Source organism: Electrophorus electricus, chromosome 2 (genome assembly GCF_013358815.1).
Source record: "Electrophorus electricus isolate fEleEle1 chromosome 2, fEleEle1.pri, whole genome shotgun sequence".
NCBI lineage: Eukaryota > Metazoa > Chordata > Actinopteri > Gymnotiformes > Gymnotidae > Electrophorus > Electrophorus electricus.
In genome coordinates, this window is record NC_049536.1 from 23,357,126 (window position 1) to 23,371,212 (window position 14,087).

Here is a 14,087-nt window from a genome sequence, read left to right on the forward strand (position 1 = left end):
TTCACAGGACACAGTAATGCTGCATTACTGGCGTATCTGAAATTCTCTAAATCAAGTCCTTATCTTCAGAAAACGATATAGATATTATAATAAATTCATTAATAATGAAGCATCAAGGGTCGTTTATTGGTCAACTACAATTGAATAATGACAAATCCAAACTTATTATATGTTACTATAACTTTATATTATAATAAATGTGCTACATACAATATGATGTTGCTTATTAGATTTTAAATATACAGTTCATTTCTCTTTTGGGGAGCTATGTATTGTAATGGTTTACAATATGGCAAAAAAAACCTGACATTGTATTTCTAACCATGGCGAGAGAGAGAGTTGCATTTGTAAAGTTAAGCTGGTGTGATGCCTGACAGGGCTATTCTGAGAATAACCATTATCCTTATCTCACAGTGCCCATTTCATTACATTAATATCATTTCATTTATTAACCAGGACAGTTGTAGCGTTTTACTTGCTCTCAGTATATTAAAACACAAGAACGTTAAATACTGACTATTAACTTTTAGAAAGCCACTCTGTCTAATCAATTGCCCTTTTTCGCAATTAGATTCAGGTCCTTCATTAGAGGATCAGGGAGTGTAATGTGAAACACCATCTTACAGTTCCCAAACGCTGACATTCAAGTACCTTTTTTGTATAAATGAAAGAGTATTTGTTTTGAATTGCGCGAAAGTTTAGTTTTAAAAAGAGCTGTCTCCAGAACAGCAGAAAACTCCAATTTAAAGAGAAACCTCTGGTTTATGGTTGTCACAGTGAGGGATTCTTCACTCATGGCAACCTCAGCACCCTGCCAAGCGTGACAGAATAACACCCCAGCCAGTTACTATGGAGATTAGTGCAACTAGGCAAAAAGGACAGACCGTAAAAAGAATCACATTGCCTTTTTTTGTGCTGATTTTTTCTAAAGAAGAATTGAGAAGACTCCATGAAGTCCCACTGTAAAGGTTCCACTGATTCATTTCTTCCCATTTAAATGCCATGTTTCTCAGCAGGTCTGTCTCATTTGTGTTTTAATGACTTTTATTAATGCAAATTATTTCCTCACAATTTACAACGTGGCTTTTAATGCCACAAGTCTGTACAGCTGTGGCATGACGGGGCCTAGTGGAAACATCACACTAATTTTATAGTAAGTGTCCTAAATATTCTCCACTCACATAAACAGTGTTTGTGACTGTACACTATGGATGTATGACACAAGGGATTGTGTGTATTAGCCCTTTTAAACAGTGCTTCCATGGAGAGATACTCCAATGCCATTTAATGCCATAACTCCAGTGTTTTTGTGGAAGACATACAAAATGCTATAGATATGTTTACCATGGAATCTGTGTGTTGTTGTAAAATGCTTTTGGGTTGTTTTTTTTAGTGTTATCAAGCTCAGTAATCACCTAAAAACCAAGCATCACAGTAGATCAACCTTAACATCTGATAATCTGATTGCAGCAAATTCGCGCACGTGCATGCACACACGACATCCTCTCTTTCGTTCTCTCCAACCTTGACCTGAGTCTCTAACACAATTACAACCAACACTATACCGGCAACCCTACATTCCCTTCTTACAAGCACATACACCCATAACCCTACCTTCTACCCCCACCCCCCCATGCATACACACACACACACACACACGCCACACACATACATACACAGATACACAGATAAACACACATACACAGAGAGAGAGAGAGAGAGAGCATTGTTCTGCTGGATCCGTTGAGCCTGTTGAAGCCCCACCAGTGCTAGCACAGATAATGGCCTAGAATTATACTTTGGGAAAGTAGGCCAGTGACAGGCTCGCACTTGTTCCTCAACCCCTGAGGTATGAGGGGAGGGACTTATCCAGGTCACAGCTGTGAAACGGCATTCTCTCTCTCTCTCTCTCTCTCTCTCTCTCTCTCTCTCTCTCTCTCTCTTTTGCTCTCTCTCTCTCTCCCCCTCTCTCCCTCTCTCTCTCCCCCCTCTCCCTCTCTCTCTCTCTCCCCATCTCTCTCTCTCTCTCTCTCTCTTTTGCTCTCTCTCTCCCTCTCTCTCTCCCCCCTCTCCCTCTCTCTCTCTCTCCCCATCTCTCTCTCTCCTCTCTCTCTCTCCCCCCCTCTCCTTCAGTGTCTCCCTGCCCTTCTCCAGCTCTCTATCTCTCTTACACTTTCTATTTTTTCTTCCTCTTCCCTGTTTCTTTCAGTTTTTCCTCTCTCCTTCATTCCTTGTGTTCTCTCTCTCTCTCTCTCTCTCACTTTCTCCTAGCCTGATCCCCATCTCGCGGCCACTCTACCTCCTCGTGTAACTGTTCTCCTCACTGCAACCTCCCTCTGTATTTCACCCCCTCAACTCAGCGCCAGTTTCGGCTTCATACGGGTCTGATGCACTGAGAACGTCTGTCACATTTGTTTGATGTGCTGACAACTCATTATTCAACCAAATGTCAGTCAGTTTGCCGTGAAGCTTGCTGCAAAATTAATTTTCAACATCACATCTCAGACACAGTATTTGTGTGTCACAATTCATGGGCCCGTGGCAGCCCAGACACACAGGGAGAGCCGGTATTTCCCAGTCAGGAGACCAACATGCGCTCATCTCCACAAATCACTGCTAGTTGCATTCCCACAAACACAGGCAACAGCTAAAACCAAAATCAGAAAATGTTATTTGTTTCACAATTCTGTTAATACTTTTTTCACACTTTTTTGGTATTAGTTCAGTCTTTAGAAAGGAGCTATTAGCTCATGAAGTCTTGAGATGAGCTTTATAATGTCACTGAAGCTGTGTTGTGTTTTGTATTGGCAGCAAACTATATGTGGACGTCTTGGGATCATTTCTGAATAGACCACCATAAACCGAGCACTAATACTCTAAGCAAGTAAACCAAAGACCTCTCAACCGATTCCCCTGCCCAATTTGTCTCTTTTCAGATCTCATCTGTCTCCCCTTCACTCTAAACCCCAGTGTGCTGTGGTTTGTAAATTTGCTTTGGCTCGTGTGAGTTGCCTTCGTGATACCTGTTGGCTATCAGTTAACTCAGAGTAACTTAAACCAGTTAAGTGAGACGAACTCAAATCACTCAGAATTCTTCACTTTTAGCATTCATTTGATGAAAATTGAGGTATCACCATAGCAACGCATAAAACAAGCCATGGCCTAGTTACAGAAAGACCATAATAAGTGTTACGTTGAGTAACAATTATACTGCAAGTGCCCTGTTCTATCTGGGCACAATATTTAAATTCCTCTCTGTTAGTGTGTCAAGGACCAGATTAAATCATGAAAACATTTTCTGAAACACTGTTTCCCATTTCAAACTTTATATTAGTTCAGTTTTGAATTAGAGAGGTGCTTGTTGCCTGGCAGTGCCCTGTATATCTCAGTATACAGTACCCACGGCTGACCCGTTCTGCCCTTTCCACGAACTACAGTACCCACGGCTGACCCGTTCTGCCCTTTCCCATAACTACAGTACCCACAGCTGACCCGTTCTGCCCTTTCCCATAACTACAGTACCCACGGCTGACCCGTTCTGCCCTTTCCCATAACTACAGTACCCACGGCTGACCCGTTTTGCCCTTTCCCATAACTACAGTACCCATGGCTGACCCGTTTTGCCCTTTCCCATAACTACAGTACCCACAGCTGACCCGTTCTGCCCTTTCCCATAACTACAGTACCCACGGCTGACCCGTTCTGCCCTTTCCCGCACATCTACCGGGCCTCTTCGCTAACACAAATGCCACTTCATGACTCAGCAGAAAAATGGAGCGCTGGCTCGCTACAGCCCTACTCGCTGAGTCATGCTTTTTCTGGCAAAACTCCAGAACACCTACAATTAGAGCCACTTGAACTAAGCAATGAAATATCACCCCACCCTCCGTTTCTCTGTGTTGAGAGTGTTTGTTTTGGACCTGGGCGGAAATGCCGGAGTTTCCGTTGCTGAGGTAAGCACACTAAAGGCACTCAGGATATGTCCATTACACACTCTCTGAAATGAGCAGATATCATCTCGCTCTCTGATCTATGATACAATGATCTATGATGAAAATCTGGAGCTTAAAGGACTCTCCATGGCTTTGTGGGGATCTGGCTACAGCAATATAAACGTAAAACCCTTTTGGTCTCTACAGAGTTTATAATGGGGACATGACCAGAAACTAAACCATGAGCTGTGGCAGTGACAGTGACAAGCTGACAAATCTGTGACCACACAATTATAGTTTCAAATCTGTGACCACACACACTTATAGATTCAAATCTGTGACCACATACCTATAGTTTCAAATCTGTGACCATACACTTATAGTTTCAAATCTGTGATCACACACTTATAGTTTCAAATCTGTGACCACACACACTTATAGTTTCAAATCTGTGACCACACACACTTATAGTTTCAAATCTGTGACCACATACCTATAGTTTCAAATCTGTGACCATACACTTATAGTTTCAAATCTGTGACCACACACACTTATAGATTCAAATCTGTGACCATACACTTATAGTTTCAAATCTGTGACCACACACACTTATAGATTCAAATCTGTGACCACACACCTATAGTTTCAAATCTGTGACCACACACTTATAGTTTCAATTCTGTGATCACACACTTATAGGTTAACTTTGAGGTCAGGGATTCAGTGTTATAAATAGAGTGTGCTAAAAATATTGTACAAATTACAACAAGTGATTGAGTCCTATACAACTGATGTCATAAGAATAGATGCAAGGGCAAACTTGTGAAACCCCCCATAACCATTCATAACAGTTCATCCAAACCGGTCAGGCAAATGTGAATTTGCAATCATGAGACAAACCTTCACAGCTTCAAAATAATAGTTGTCACTGGACATTGCATTCATTAGTAAAACCTCAAAGAAAAACTTGAGTTTAGGCAACTCCTCAGAGCCAGAGCTACTAGGAACAATACAGAAGCCTCTGTGATATTTGTGCTAGGGCCCAGAGGACCAGCATACATCGTGCAAGACCTTCACACAACTAAGACCTTGGCACAAGTATGCAGTGAATTTACCAGTGCTGACTGATCTCATGTGGAGTAAAAGAAAGAAAATTCCTTTTTGCTAGAGATGGGAGTTAACTGGATGCAGAATGCTGATGAATGTGAAGGTACAGTGCATTTCTGTATGTAGCACCTACACACCATTGTGTGTGTGTGTGTGTGTGTGTGTGTGTGTGCATACACGCACGGCAAGTAGGAGGGAAAGTAGAGCAGGTCTGAGAGAGGATGGGAAGAGAGGGACTCCGGGGAAAGACTCACTGCTACAGTATAGCATGTGACTTCTGAACTGGACACCTACACCAGTTCTGCAGAACAACCTCAGACTAGTAAGGCCCTGGACAGGACTGTTTCAGCACACAGCCCCAGAAATGGCCAATGTCTCAGTGGATCAGTGTTCCTCTCTCGTGTCTTCCTCCAAATAACTGCCAGACCAAAAGAGCCGAACGACAAGAGTGGAGTAGCTGGAGCAGGGAAGACTATGTGGGAGATAGAAAGAGAGAGGCTGAGAAATAGAAAACAGAAAGAGAGAGAAAGAGACACAGGCGGACAGCGAGGGAGATATACAGACTTGTGTTGATGTATGTTAATTGGGAATTGGGGTTTATAAGAGTTGTGGCTCACACATGAAGTTCCATCTGCATTTACACATGTAGAAGCAAGCTGGAGGTGGAGGTGGGCGGGCTCACAGGAAAATGAGCCAGTAATCAGAGAGAGATGGAATGAATGACAGCAGACATACACACAGACATATGGTGGGAGGCAGATGAAAGACAGGAAGTCTGAGAAGCATGGTTGGATCACGGTAACTTCCTGCTTGGCCTGGCCTCATTAGGACAGGGAACTGTCCCACTCTGCTCTCTCCAAACTCACAGCAACACTATGTGTGTTAAAGGGGCTAAAATTAGTCGCTTTCTCTCTTTCTTCATCTTTTTCACTGTTTCTCTCTATTTCACTCTCTCTCTCTCCTTTCTTTTGTAACCACCTTACCTGCTTCAAGGCTGAACTAGATTTACACCTTTTATCCAAGTATGGATATGTTAAAGCAACTGGATATTTTTAAATCTTTGTTTATTCACAATGACAATGTGTAACTTGTACTCTGTGTCACACTTCATCAATGCCTTATTCCTTATGGTCTCAAATTACGGGTTGTGGATGTCTTATTTCAAAACAGCATGCCTTTGATTTAAAAAAATAATTCTCTCAAAGTAAGTTATAATGTTCAAAATTAATAGTTACATAAATAATCCTTATGTTTATACTTATTTTTCAAACAAGCCAACTGACACTTTTGAAGCAGATTTCAGCATTATGCAATTACTGTTAAAAGTCATTAGTCAAAATCTTGATTTCTTTTTGCTCATTACAGCACATCGATGTACAGCAGTGGCTCGTGGCTTTAAGATGCCACACTAAGGAAAAAGAAGCCAGAAGATTTAGAAGGACTTTCAACAAACCAATTACATCTTATCATTAACCAACACAGATTATCATTAACCTATCAAAGCTTATCATTAACCAATCACAGTTTATCAATAACCAATCACATCTTATCATTAACCAGTCAAATCTTATCATCAATCAATCACAGCTTATCATTAACCAATCATATCTTATCATTAACCAATCACCTTATCATTGACCAATCAAAGCTGATCATCAACCAATTACAGCTTATCATTAACCAATCACAATTTACCATTAATCAATCACAGCCAATCACAGCTTTTCATTCTAATTATGAGGCTGTGATGCTTAAGCCAACTCTTTTCAAAGGAATTGGCATAATATAACTATGGATGGCATTGAATGCGTGCTTGTCCTTTCTGAAAAGCTGCACTGGTACAGGCAGGTCCACTGGCCCAGTTATACCAGTTCCTCCTAACGCGGAACACCAACATAATAACCGGCACACGGAAAAGGATCTGGGCACAGGCTGACTGAAGAATTAACCAAGCATGTGCCTATATCTTCTCAAAGTTATTCATCTGTTAACATCTCTGAATTTTCCCTCCTTCAGTATATGAGTGTTAAAAACCATAATATTAGATGTGAAGGTAGACACAAAGATTTTTTGTGGTTTAAAAAAAAAAACATTTATTGGGGGTATTTGGCTGTCTGTGTGTATGATCGCCTGTATTGGTGTGTGTGTGTGTGTGTGTGTATGATTGTCTGTGTTTGTATGTGTGTGTGATTATCTGTGTGTGTGTTTGTATGATTGCCTGTGTGTGTGTGTGTGTGTGTGTGTGTGTGTGTTGTGCACTTCACAGTGCACTTCACTCATCCCTAACAGACCCTCCAGTAGTTCCTCTCCAATGTGAACCAACAGAAGTGACATTGTTTAGTTTGTTTGACGGGGCGAGAACCAGCTGAGAGAAATTCTCCAATGGCTTTCATTATTTTCAGATTGCCTTTAATTAAAAATTAAAGATACTTCCAAACAGTTTTATTTCATCATCTGGCTCTTGTCCTCATCTAAAGAGATTAATCATTCCATCATTAAACCGTCCAGCTTGCCAATCAGGTTTTAAAGTATTTTTATATGACAGTATGAATTACAACACCATGAAATTGTGACTCAAAAGCAATCTAAAAATAATGTAAAAAAACTCTCCCTAATGACCTTAAAGTGCCAAATTGTTAGTATTGTAAAACAGGTATGACCATGTAATGTTAATTATATAAGAATATATATTTTCTTATACAAGAAAATAAGTAGAATGACTTGCGTTGATCTTGCATTGTATTTTGTCCAGGCCAGCTACTACACATCTGCACAGTCTTGGACATTCCCAGGATTCACTGCCCAAGAAGCCCATCCAGAAATTATACAAGCGGCCCGAGTTCCTGCCCACTGGAAATAGTTGTGTCACTTGGTCCAGTTATTATTTACTGTTACTGACCGTAATTAATTTAAACACAAACACTCTGATCTGCGTTGAAAATGTGGAAGGACTCTGAACAAAGGTCAACCACACCACAGTACCCCCACAGTGCCTCGCTCAGGACACAGTTGGTTGGGCCATGCAGCCCTACTGGACAAATGGTAGTTATAAATCCACTATGCTGTCAAAAAGCTCGATTCTCCTTAGTAGGATCATCGAAATGCAGCAGCTGTTTCTCTTAAAATTAATTTCATTTTAGTGTGAATCTGTTAGTGTTATTATAGTAACATCTTTTCCAAAGATCATTTGTTTTGACAGACACCAAAGGGGCAAAAAAGGCAGTTAACTCTTTCACCATCTCCTGGCCGTACATCGTAGCTCATGCGCAAATGCCAAGCCTCCATGGTGTCATTAGCCAATCAGCACTGACACACTTCATTTCTCTTCGCTTATTGCCGTGTAAATTACATGCCACTTGCACGTCATAGGCTCAGATTATACATGCAAGTCCCTATAAGGCAGCGTCTAAGACCTGTATGTGTACATACATCATTGAGCAAGTCTAAAAGTGAGGGCTACTGCTAGATGCTAATGCTAATGACGCCCTGCAGATCTTAAAATCTCAGTGGCAGGATAACAGCATAAGAACAGACCTGCCAAAGTTGGAGACTTAATACTGGAAAGGCATTTGGGAGGAGGAGCCATCACACAACAGCAAAATGCCCAGTGGTTGTAATAATCAGAATTGTAATCAGTAATCAGAAGGTTGCCAGTTCACTACCAACCACTACCAAGTTTCCACTGCTGGGCCCCTGAGCAAGACCCTTAACCCTCAATTACTCAAGCTGTATTCAGTCATAATTGTCACTTTGTATAAAAGTGTCAGATAAATGCTGTAAAGGTAACTGTAAATGTCCAAGAGAGGTTCTGAAGTATGAAGATCTGCACAGATCCAGTCATTGACATGGTCCACGTCTACTGGCTGAAGAAGCTGACTGAACTCCATGAGCACCTGGCAGCACAAATGAACAAGCTGCTTCCTGGAAGGAGCCCACCCTGAATGGTTAACTAAGGGCCAGACAGTCCTGATCATGAAGGACCCCAGAAAGGGGCAGTTCTGTCCGACTACCGGCCAATACCCTCTGTACAACATGAAAGCTCCTTTCAGGCATAAGATGAGTAGGCACACGGATCAATACCTGAGCAGGGCCCAGAAAGGCAAGTACCAGCTACTGGTGGATAAAACAGTCACTCAAGACTGTAAGACCAGACAGAGCAACCTGTGCACTGCCTGGAATGACTACAAGAAAACCCACACATGGATCCTGGAATGCTTGAGGGTCTATAACATCAACAGAGCTCTAAGAACCTTCATCAGGAACTCAGTGGAGCCGTGGAAGATGACCCTGGAGACCAACTTCAGACTAACAGCACAAGTCACCTTCAAGTGCAGGATTTACCAAGGAGACGCCCTGTCCTCGCTAATGTTCTGCATCAGCCTGCACCCTCTCAGTGAAGCTTCTGGCAAAAGTATGCACTTGTGACAAAGAGGTTTGTCTAGTTTTCTAAAGACAGATTGTTATTTGATTTTTCAAAACGTACATATCATTACTTAGAAAACATTTCCTGTTTTGTCATAACAATATAAATGAAATACATGCTGCTAAAATAGCATTTTGATACCAGTAAGATAATTATGTCAGTATTCTATTCCATTTAGTAGAGTCTCTTCCATTAAATATTTTAACTAGTTCTGCTGCACTTTGAGGGCGTTTTGGTGTGGCAGCATATCTTGGATTTTTTTCACATTCAAATTTGAATATGCTAATCAAATGCCGTATTTACAACTGCATTTCCCACATGAGTGTGTATAATGTAAGCTGTACTTAAAACTCAAATGCAAATGTGTATTTGCATTTGCACGTCGGTGTACAATGCCAAATTTAAAATGAAAAAGCAAAATCTCTGACATTTAATTTTCATTGTCTTAACGGTATAACTCTTGACATATTAAAAATGCAATAACAATCATCCATTTGCATTTCCTCATGCTCACTCTCCCACTCTGAAAAAGCAACCGCAAACATGCTTGCATTCGCATTTCCACGCTGAACGAGGTACACCTGTCAATCAAATAATTTGGGTGGGACAAGAAGAGGGAAATTTTGTTAAGGATGGAGTTTTAAGAGTCTAGGTGACAAAGTAAGTAAACTTTGGTGGTGGCAGTAGCCTACGTCAGGACCACAGATAATATGGAGGCATTTGCAACAGAAGTCGACAAGTAATCACTGTCCACACAGGTATCCTCAGCCTGGTTGGCAAAAATTGTCTGCTATTGTCGATGCCTACATATTAGCTATGGTCCCGAAACAGGCTCCAAGTACTGCCAAAGTTTAGACTTTTCATCACCTAAACTCCTGTATAAACAGTGCATTGCTTTCATGACTTAAGAAGCAATGTTATATAACATGTTACCCTTAACATTTGTTATATGTACCAATCAGGATCTCCTCAAAGTCAATACAGAAACCTGCTCCACAGAATTCATAACTAAACACGAACAGCCTCAGGATCCAATTACACCATGAAAGAATTCAGTCTGAACTCAGTAGGGGTCAATCTGAACTCTGCTGAGGTCCATTTAACCCCAGTGACTCTTCTGTGTTGAGACATACTCCTTATAGTTGTATCACCCACCAGTGACAGGCTACTATTGCATTATGCAGATATACGCCATCACCTGGTGTGACATCATCATTACATTTAGCCCATCAGGCATACATGGCCATCTGACTCTATACAGCGCTATTCCCTCATCCACTAATTCTCTCTCAATGCCTTCTCCCAGAAAACACAAAAAGGATGTTGTAGCCTATGTTTTTGTATTACACAGCCTCTGCTGTGAATTAGGTCCCTACTGTAGTTGCAGAAAAACTCTATGACACGTTTATATTTACCTGACACTTGTATTCAAAGCGACTTACAATTCTGGCTGAACACAACTTGAGTAATTGAGGGTTAAGGGTCTTGCTCAGGGGCCCAACAGTGACAACTTGGCAGTGGTGGGACTTGCACGCTGTATCATAGTGACAGTGGGAGTGGATATAGCTCCCACTACTTGCTAGAAATTTTATACTTTTAGCTTCAATGAGTTCACTTAGATCAGATAATTGCAGATTGACTGTACTTGGAACACAGTAAGTTTGCGGATTGAAAAATTTACCAAAAGACTGAAATCAATAAAGTACATTGCCATATTACGCCATGGAGACCTCAGGCCTGCAACAGTATTTACTATGCCATAATTGTGTTATTAATGCATTGAACAGATGGTCACTCTGCCTAATGCAGAACACTAAATATACTAACCCCAAAAATGATTTATTTGGACATAAAGCTGTCTGACTAATCCATCAATCACTTGTATCAGCTGTATCTTGTGAATCTGCAGATATTTGCTCTCCATCACTTTAAGCTACTCTTCTGAACATCCACGTCTTCTGGCTGTCATCGTCTCAGATCCCTCGCGTGCTGTCTTCGTATATATCTCCTCACAGCATTATAGCAGGTCTACAAACGACTATCTTACAGTAAGCACATGCTATAATTTAATTATTTAATACCGAATGGCACATTCTGCTGAATAATCTTGGTAGACTGAAATCCCTTGATGAGGGATAGCCCATTTAGAGTAGATCCCAAAGAGCCTCGGACTGCAACCCCCCCCCCCCCCCCCCCCCCCCCCCACCACCACCACCCCCGCCCGGCCCGGTTATATTCACTCATTGCCTGCCAGCAGTCTGCACTTCGCCTCGGCCACTTCCTTCATAAAGCTAGTCCGTTATGGACACCACAAAAGCTGAAGGCACGCATATTCTGGATATCGCCTAAAACTGATCGCCTCTTGTAGGCGCACGGAACGCCACTGTTATGGCTTGTTTAAACCCTTTCGCCTTACATTCCACCCCCCCACACACACACACACACATACGCACAGACCACATTAAATATCCCACATTCTAGTGAAGCATTACAGCCGCGTCTGCGTCGTAGCGATGGCCTCTCCAACTATGCAGTACGCTAATGCGAATTTTCAGTTTTGCATCTCGTTAAAGCTGATTTTAAAAAATCGTAGACCATAGTTTTGGAGTAAAAACTCTCCTCGAACAGCTTCAGTTCAAATTGGCGGAGATACGGTACACCCAATCATTATTCTGAACGAGACAATCCAGGCTAATGCTACGATGTTTTTTATAAAAAATAATGTTTACATTTTAGAGTATGTTATTTCGCCTAATGTCATTGCAGGCCGCATCGGGTTGGATATTTTCAGTTTGTCCCCCGCAATGCTAAACAAAGCGATGAACACGTTTAAATTTGTACTTTAAAATAACATAACTGATGCAGGTCGTATATGAACTATGTAACAAGTCAATGTCATCAGCCCGCGGTCGAGCCATCATCTGTATCTGGACTTATCAACGCGATCTTCTGCCTGCCATGAGCATAGGCTACTCACGTAGATTAAGGTCTCACTGCATTTCACGAGGCACAAAATAAGACGCAATATCAATACGTTAAATTGTGAGATGCTATACCGTTATAAGAGCATCGATACCCATTAATCACGCCACTAATGATACAGCAAAACATCTATTACGTAAACCAGTTCTACCTTTTAGTCTTCCTTTCGCTGTCATCGTCAAACTGCCAAAAACATTTCATTGGAACGAGATGCTGATCTCTCTCTCTCTCTCTCTCTCGCTCTCTCTCTCCCTCTCGCTCTCTCTCTCCCTATCTCAATTCACGTATTCACCAGCAGGCGCGCGCGCGCAGCCTCTGGTGCGCTCTAAAGGTGCAGCTGCATCGCCACTCGGCGCTCTCGAGACGGCAGCTCGACAGCTCGGAACCTAAACAGCCTATCAGCGCGCGGAATGGACGGACTCTTCCGTCCTGACAAAAGCCATTACGCCTTATGGCTAAAACAATGAAACATCAGATCACTTCGTCTGTGACGCATGCCTTTTCCCAATAAGATCTGCGATCCTTATCTCCTGTGATATCCTTGATTATGGTTACGGGAGACGACAGCGATTGGCCATTTAATTGCAGTAACAGCACCAACAAATCAGCCTATTTCCAAATGCCACAATATGGAAATTGTCATTGCATAAGAGATGACAAAAACAACCACTTACATTTAATAACCCTGTCTGTGGGGTTTAAACCCATGACTGCGTTTGACATCTTCATGGGCTGCTGTGGTCTATGCACTCCTACTCTTCACTGCTGTGTTTTCGCTGTTGCGGACAGCGCTGGCCGCAACAGCATCACTTGGTGCGTCTCTCCTTGGTTCGCGGTCCGCCTGGAGGAAACGCTGTCGCAGTTTCCTCGAGAGGACTGAGCGCTTGCGGTCCGCCTGCCGCCGTGTAAAGACGGGTGGATGGAGTCAGAGACAATAAGGGGCCGGGATACTTCTGTTCACTTCAGGGTATCCTCAACACGCCGCTGCACCACCCCGACATGGCGAAGGCAGGAACTCCCACGCAGTCGCTTCCACGGGTTGCCTCATGCTGCCATCAGGTGGAGGCAGAGTCGGGGTTTCCCTGCTCGCTCTCGTGCGCGTGTTTGTGCCATATAGATGCCACTTGTACAGTCACACTTTAATTTTACCGGGGGGCGAATTGAGCATTTTGCTAATTAGGCTACAGTATTGCTCATGTCTTAATTGCACCTAATTTAGTATAGTTATTGAGTTGCTGTTATTATTTAACGTTTGTTTCGGGGGTGGCGTAATATGCGGGAGGATTCAAATGAATCACCTAAGGTCACACGGGTATGCTTAAAATGCACGGATTGTTTCTTTGTAATAAATAGGTACCCTTTGATCCACATTAATTGCCTCCAAAATAAATAAATTTGGCTTCCGAGTAGACGTATGCTACATGTATGCTAATTAACCTTTTGAAATGGTTAGTTATGAATAATAAGTTTTCTTTTCAATGCATCGAGGGTTTTTATCGTTTAGTTGAGCCAGTTCTGACTCTTCACCCTGTCTGATTTCATTAAGCATATTGCCTATAGAAATTAAGCACTCAGCCGGCAGTTATGAGAGATCGCTACTACCCTCTTTTCCTTCTGACTGGTGAGATTCTCGTCCTGTGTCG

General features: G+C 42.1%; 1 protein-coding gene across 4 annotated transcripts in view; it reads right to left on the reverse strand.

Moving 5' to 3' along the window:
- Positions 1-13,481, reverse strand: part of ppp3cb (protein phosphatase 3, catalytic subunit, beta isozyme) — a 42,380-nt gene extending 28,899 nt beyond the window's left edge. For 3 of the 4 annotated variants that reach the window (XR_004775763.1, XM_027017112.2, XM_027017110.2), the window contains exon 1: positions 13,119-13,481. Coding sequence is in view for 3 of the 4 variants with exons in the window: in XM_027017112.2 (XP_026872913.1) it covers positions 13,119-13,173 (55 nt within the window). In the remaining variant the exon portion in view is untranslated. Of the gene's footprint in view, positions 1-12,595; positions 12,690-13,118 lie in introns of those variants that run through there. The other variant, XM_027017111.2, reaches the window with a different exon arrangement.
- Positions 13,482-14,087: the final 606 nt, after the last annotated feature.